At 44.7% G+C, this 7,500-nt stretch overlaps 2 protein-coding genes across 2 annotated transcripts in view; both read left to right on the top strand.

Moving 5' to 3' along the window:
• LOC138963773 (intraflagellar transport protein 122 homolog) overlaps positions 1-7,500 on the top strand; it is a 336,636-nt gene that overhangs the window by 296,169 nt on the left and 32,967 nt on the right. The window lies entirely within an intron of this gene.
• The window catches only part of LOC138963749 (uncharacterized), a 7,481-nt gene continuing 1,270 nt past the window's right edge, over positions 1,290-7,500 (top strand). Inside the window, exons 1-3 of the mRNA XM_070335598.1 lie at positions 1,290-1,446; positions 2,699-2,822; positions 6,758-6,918. Of these exons, the coding sequence (XP_070191699.1) occupies positions 1,389-1,446; positions 2,699-2,822; positions 6,758-6,918 (343 nt within the window). The 5' untranslated portion in view covers positions 1,290-1,388. The remainder of the gene's footprint in view (positions 1,447-2,698; positions 2,823-6,757; positions 6,919-7,500) is intronic.

The raw sequence follows: 7,500 nt of genomic DNA, 5'->3' as shown, positions 1-7,500 counted from the left end.
AATTCCTGCTACTGGTGACCTCGGTCTACTCAGTTTCTATCGCCCTGTGACCTCTATGGTCCAACTCTACGGACAAAAATAACCGTGCACTAGCTTCTAGAAATCCCGTCGAATCTCAGCTATGCGAGTCTATAGGCTTGATATTCCGGCGGCTTCTCAGATCCTTCATTCTGTCATCTGGTCACTATCTTCCTTTTCGACCGGTTACACGACGCACTGCACAACATAAATATCGGACATCTTGTGTTAGTCGATTCAACTTATGCGATAAACATTAACGGTATTCAAATGCTTATTCCATTTACCTGTTAAATGCTTTACTCGGGCTTCCTTTCTCCCGGTCGATTCCTGTGACAACCACGCATACACTTCTGTATCTCGTCAAAAGCCGTATGGGCGTAAAAATCGAATCATATAACCCATATCTTGTCCTTAAGAGGCGAAATATTTAGCCTGTAGGACATAAAGCATTCTCTCTTTCCAGTGTGGTCACCCGGCCGGAATGTTAACTAGCCTAACTAGAGATGAAGTTGGACAATATTTCTGGAATTTATTTTCTTCGGCAAATGTGCCGAACCAGTCGCAGAAGTGTCGTCAATTTATGGCGTCTTACTCAGTCCAATGTATCACCACACAAATTGCCATATCAGATCTGCCCAGATTTAAAGTAGATGAATACCCGCTTCGCCGGGTGAGTGGCGCACCGTACGCGATTGACGCCACACGAAGGAAGGGAGATAAACGCGCAAAACACTGGAGAAGATAAGGGGCGTTGTGGACAGTGACCTTCTAAAAATAGTAACGGGAATATGGATTGAGCATTGTGGACAGTGACCTTCTAAAAATAGTAACGGGAATATGGATTGACGCCACACGAAGGAAGGGAGATAAACGCAAAACACTGGAGAAGATAAGGGAGAGTTACTGGGAATGGATGAACAGAAAAACCAAAATCGGTTCAGCGCTGCGCGCTGAGAGCACGTGTTGAAAATTTTCATTGACCAGATTGTGTCCGGGGTGTACCTGAATATGCCCACCAAATTTGAAGCAGATCCATCGAGAACTTTGACCGTGCATCGCGAACACACACACACACACACACACACACACACACACACACACACACACACACACACACACACAAGTCGTATATATATATATATATATATATATATAGATAGATAGATAGATAGGTGTTTTGTCGACAGGCGACACAGAACGAAATCCGTGGCTTTCTCAAATGCATCAACAGGGAGATTTTTTAACGTCATATTTTCAGGTTCAAGATCCTGTTTCGAATTCAAGGTGGTCAATATTTCGGTGTCGCGGTGTGTCCTAGTGAAGATTCACTTCTTGTTCGAGTGGACTTGGAGTAACAACGAAACAACATGGCGACTGCGAAGGAGTGTTCGCTTTCTCTCCTGGTCTTGCTTGGGTGTTTTGCAGGTGAGTTTATCATTTTGAAGTTTGTACATGTGAATTTAGATACAAAGTAATAATGTCGACTATATATCTAGGAAATGTTGGTGAACACAGAGATTTTGTTCCTGTACAGTGGTATCTGAAAAACAGATCAAATATATGTCGAACTTCTGTGCTCTACACCTGATCAGGAAAGGATAATTGAAGTGTTTCAGGAAGTCTTTGTTGGCTGTAACTGAAGACAAAGCCATCATAGCAGAAGGCTTGTGGTAGGTTTTTTGTCACAACTGAAACGAAAAATGGTATGAGAGAGAGAGAGAGAGAGAGAGAGAGAGAGAGAGAGAGAGAGAGAGAGAGAGAGAGAGAGGGGGGGAGGGGGGGAGGGGGGGGGGGGGAGAGAAGGCTAAAGAGTTTCACCGAGTAACTGTTTTTCAGAGAAAGTAGAAATACACGTCAATTGATATGTACTAGGAGCGTTGAAGAAGAAGAAGAGGAAGAAGATAAATTATGTACTAAACAGAGAAAAAAAAGTAAAACGGAAATACTGTTCACTTAGTGTTCATTAAGGAAGTATAATAATATCAAGGATAATCACACGACTATGTCCCTGATGAAACCCTTGTCACATGTTCCAAAGGTCGACAGGAGCGTTACATTTCTGGTCCCGATCAAACGACATCTTCATGTTTTGAAGTAATTGATCATCAAACCGTTAGTCGACTTTAAATGCGCAGTCATTCAAGTTGAAACATTTCTGCTCAATATCTCACTAGTCGAGTTTACACACATTATTTCCTGACACAATATTCTCACTGTCAACAGGCAGCACTGAGGCTGGTGAGTTTTGGTAGGTGTCTGAGTGGAGGGGTGGTGAGTTTTGGTAGGTGTCTGAGTGGAGGGGGGATCCAACCTAAACACCTGGCCGGGCAAACAACACCACCACCACCACCAACAACACCACCCCCACCAACAACACCACCACCCCCACCAACAACACTTCCACCACCACCAACACCAACAACAACACAACATCCCTGTGTGTTTCAGTGTGTCCCTGAGGCTAGTTGTGCACGACTGGCTCGAGCAGTTGGCCCAGTGTCAGTTATTAAATATGTGGAAATGATGTGGATGCAGACACAAGCTCCCTGTGTGTTTTACGTGTGCCATGGAGGCGACTTCTGCAAGACTAGCTCAAGCAGCTGGCCCAGTGTCAGCTACGACACGACGTACTGTGTGTATGGGTGCTGTGGTTACTAACCAATGTTCTTGTTTCCAGTGTGCCATGGAGGCGACTTCTGCAAGACTAGCTCAAGCAGCTGGCCCAGTGTCAGCTACGACACGACGTACTGTGCATATGGGTGCTGTGGCTACTATCCCAGCCAGTACTGCTGCTCATTCTCGTCAGTATACTTTCGGTTTATATAATTATTTGTATGTTTTTGTAATAGTGTTTCAACTTTTTGTGTGTGTATGTCTATATGTCTGGCTCTCGTTCTAACCGGAATCATTCTCTCTCTCTCTCTCTCTCTCTCTCTCTCTCTCTCTCTCTCTCTCTCTCTCTCTCTAGTTATCTGCCTCTCTCTCTCTCTCTCTCTCTCTTTCCCTGAAGAACACTTTGGACGAAGTTGCGAAATGGTGCACATCAAATGTCATGATACTGCACCCAGAAAAAACTAAAAGCATTGTTATTACCACAAGACAAAAGCATCAGCTAAGTCCTCTTAAATCAATCAATCAATATGAGGCTTATATCGCGCGTATTCCGTGGGTACAGTTCTAAGCGCAGGGATCTTTTTTTAATTTTTTTTATGCAATTTATATTGCGCACATATTCAAGGCGCAGGGATTTATTTATGCCGTGTGAGATGGAATTTTTGTACACAATACATCACGCATTCACATCGGCCAGCAGATCGCAGCCATTTCGGCGCATATCCTACTTTTCACGGCCTATTATTCCAAGTCACACGGGTATTTTGGTGGACATTTTTATCTATGCCTATACAATTTTGCCAGGAAAGACCCTTTTGTCAATCGTGGGATCTTTAACGTGCACACCCCAATGTAGTGTACACGAAGGGACCTCGATTTTTCGTCTCATCCGAAAGACTAGCACTTGAACCCACCACCAAGGTTAGTAAAGGGGGGAGAAAATTGCTAACGCCCTGACATAGGGTCGAACTCGCAACCTCTCGCTTCCGAGCGCAAGTGCGTTACCACTCGGCCACCCAGTCCTCACAACTGTCCTTAGGTACAACTCAAATACAGCAAGTTAAAGAACATCGCATACTTGGTGTAACTGTTGATGAAGAAATGAAATGGCAAACACACATAAGCAACCTCTGCAAAGTGTTATCAAGGAATTTGTATTTGTTGTCAAAACTCAAACATTCATGCTCATATAATGCCTCATATCAATTTTGCTTCAACATTGTGGGATGGCTGCAGTGATGTTCACTTATTAAAACTCAATTCTTTGCACCGTCGTGCTGCAAAACTTATCCTGTATGAATCGCACATGTCTACAGAAATGAAGTTAAACAGCCTCAATTTCCTTCCCCTAAAAACCCACCTTGCATACAATAAGGCTGTCTTTATGTATAAATTAGTTCATGGTGATGTGCCCAGTTATGTGCAATCCTATTTTACACATGTTACGAAGAGGTATGGGTCTCACAATTTACTTCCTCCAATTCCTCGTATAAATCTTTATAAATCCAGCTTAGCTTTTTCGGGATCATCTCTGTGGAATTCTTTGCCAATAGAAATCAAACGATCCGCATCATTAAAGGCCTTTAAAAGGCAGTTGCACACACATTTGATCACACTATATAAACTGCCCCTGATGTCTAGTTTCCATTGTGTACTCGGATAATGTATGCAATGCTCTTAAGTGTTTTGTTTTTTTATGTTTATACTCGACCATTATTTTGATGTTTTATTTGTTTAATACTTTGATTAGATACTGTTCCTTTTAGGTATGAAATAATAGCATGTGTGGCCGAGTGGTAACGCACTTGCGCTCGGAAGCGAGAGGTTGCGAGTTCGACCCTGGGTCAGGGCGTTAGCAATTTTCTCCCCCCTTTCCTAACCTAGGTGGTGGGTTCAAGTGCTAGTCTTTCGGATGAGACGAAAAACCGAGGTCCCTTCGTGTACATTACATTGGGGTGTGCACGTTAAAGATCCCACGATTGACAAAAGGGTCTTTCCTGGCAAAATTGTATAGGCATAGATAAAAATGTCCACCAAAATACCCGTGTGACTTGGAATAATAGGCCGTGAAAAGTAGGATATGCGCCGAAATGGCTGCGATCTGCTGGCCGATGTGAATGCGTGATGTATTGTGTACAAAAATTCCATCTCACACGGCATAAATAAATCCCTGCGCCTTGAGTATGTGCGCGATATAAACTGCATAAAATAACAAAATAAAGAAATAAAAATAAAATCCCTGCGCTTAGAACTGTACCCACGGAATACGCGCGATATAAGCCTCATATTGATTGATTGATGTGCATGTGTGTAAGTATGCGAGCGCACGCTCGCGCGCGCGAGAATGTGTGTGTGTATATGTGTGCATGTGTGTGTGTGTGTGTGTGTGTGTGTGTGTGTGTGTGTGTGTGTGTGTGTGTGCATGTGTGTGTGTGTGTGTGTGTGTGAGAGTTTGTGTGTGCGTGTGTGTGTATGTGTGGGTGTGTATGTGTGTGTGTGTGTGTATGTGCGCAGTCTTTGCTTTCGTTTACAATTATTCTCTGTATATGTTCCAAGGACAGATTGGAAGATTAGGCTAAGCCTAAAACCTTTATCCTTATGTAATAAAGTTCTGAGTTCTGAGTTCTCTTTCTCTCTTTCTCTCTCCCTCTCTCTCTCTCTCTCTCTCTCTCTCTCTCTCTCTCTCTCTCTCTCTCTCTCTCTCTCTCTCTCTCTCTCTCTCTCTCTCTCTCTCTCTCTCTCTCTCTCGTTACCCTCGTTGAATAAAGAATTGTCATTGTCTTTGTCTCTCTCCTCTCTCCCTGTCTGTCTGGTCATTGACATTTCTTTATGTGCACTTTTAGAGCACGATTGTCTCTGTTTCTTTACCCAATATTCTAATAGATTAAAGTGACGTTAACATCCAAGAACAAACTGCCTGTAACTGTAGTTCTGTCTATCTCGGCCTGTATGTCTGTCTTTCATTCTCTCCCTTTATCTATCCCTCTGTTTTTCTTTGTGTCTGCCTTGTCTGTCTGTCTGTCTCTCTGTCTGTATGAGTGTGTGTGTGTGTGTGTGTGTGTGTGTGTGTGTGTGTATGTGTGTATGTGTGACTGTCCGTCTCTCTGTCTGTCTGTCCGTCTCTCTGTCTCTTGCAGTGTGGGTGTGGTAGTGGGCGGCACATTACGCAAAGATTTGAACCCTAACCTTGTGATAGCCCTTGCAGTGTTGGTGTGGTAGTGGGCGGCACATTACACAAAGATTTGAACCCTAACCTTGTGATAACCCTTGCAGTGTTGGTGTGGTAGTGGGCGGCACATTACGCACAGATTTGAACCCTAACCTTGTGATAACCCTTGCAGTGTGGGTGTGGTAGTGGGCGGCACATTACGCAAAGATTTGAACCCTAACCTTGTGATAACCCTTGCAGTGTGGGTGTGGTAGTGGGCGGCACATTACGCAAAGATTTGAACCCTAACCTTGTGATAACCCTTGCAGTGTGGGTGTGGTAGTGGGCGGCATATTACGCAAAGATTTGAACCTAACCGAGTGTTAACCCTTGCAGTGTGGGTGTGGTAGTGGGCGGCACATTACGCAAAGATTTGAACCCTAACCTTGTGATAACCCTTGCAGTGTGGGTGTGGTAGTGGGCGGCACAATACGCGCAGATTTGAACCCTAACCTTGTGATAACCCTTGCAGTGTGGGTGTGGTAGTGGGCGGCACATTACGCAAAGATTTGAACCCTAACCTTGTGATAACCCTTGCAGTGTGGGTGTGGTAGTGGGCGGCACATTACGCAAAGATTTGAACCCTAACCTTGTGATAACCCTTGCAGTGTGGGTGTGGTAGTGGGCGGCACATTACACAAAGATTTGAACCCTAACCTTGTGATAACCCTTGCAGTGTGGGTGTGGTAGTGGGCGGCACATTACGCAAAGATTTGAACCCTAACCTTGTGATAACCCTTGCAGTGTGGGTGTGGTAGTGGGTGGCACATTACGCAAAGATTTGAACCCTAACCATGTTATATCTGCCTGTCTCGTCTGTCTTTCTATCTGTGTGCTAACCCTGGCAGTGTGGGTGTGGTAGTGGGCGGCACATTACGCAAAGATTTGAACCTAACCGAGTGTTAACCCTTGCAGTGTGGGTGTGATCGTGGGCGGCGTAATCGGATCCATCGCCGGAATCGCCATTCTAGTGGCTCTCATCTGTTGCTGTGTCAAGAGCGGTCAGCGAGGGCGAGTGGTCACCACCCAGCCATGGTCAATGGGAAACACTGGCGTGGCCGTGGTCAGCAGCAACAGTAAGTGCTTCTTCTTCGTCTTCGTTCATGGGCTGAAACTCCCACGTTCACTCATGTTTTTGCACGAGTGGGTTTTCACGTGTATGACAGTTTTTACTCCGTTATTCTGGCAGCCATACGCCGTTTTCGGGGGAGGCATGCTGGGTACTTTAGTGTTTCTATAATCCATCAAACTCTGTGACATGGATTGCAGGATCTTTTCCGTGCGCACTTGGTCTTGTGCTTGCGTGTACACACGAAGGGGGTTAAGGCACGAGCAGTTCTGCACATAAGTTGACCTGAGCGATCGGAAAAATCTGCTCCCAACTCCTTATTTTTCGGGCAGATGAGTAAGCCTTTCATTTGAATATGTTAGAACTTTGACCTGGACCTTAAATAAGGTCAGTTCGCTCAAATATTTTTAGGGCTGTTCTATAATATTATGGGCTAGTAAAGATCTTGAGTTGACGACCGCGCCTATGCATGTAGACAGGTCACCGGGTTGACTGTTAGACCGTTTAACGAAGTTCTTTCATCGTCGAGAACAGAAAGTGACCACCTCTGCTGTCCAGCTCGACACAGGAAGCAGTCCACGTGGAAGAG

The sequence above is a fragment of the Littorina saxatilis genome, linkage group LG4 (assembly GCF_037325665.1).
Source record: "Littorina saxatilis isolate snail1 linkage group LG4, US_GU_Lsax_2.0, whole genome shotgun sequence".
Classification (NCBI taxonomy): Eukaryota; Metazoa; Mollusca; class Gastropoda; order Littorinimorpha; family Littorinidae; genus Littorina; species Littorina saxatilis.
The sequence above is the reverse complement of the archived record's forward strand: the minus strand, read 5'-3'. Positions and strand labels throughout refer to the sequence as shown.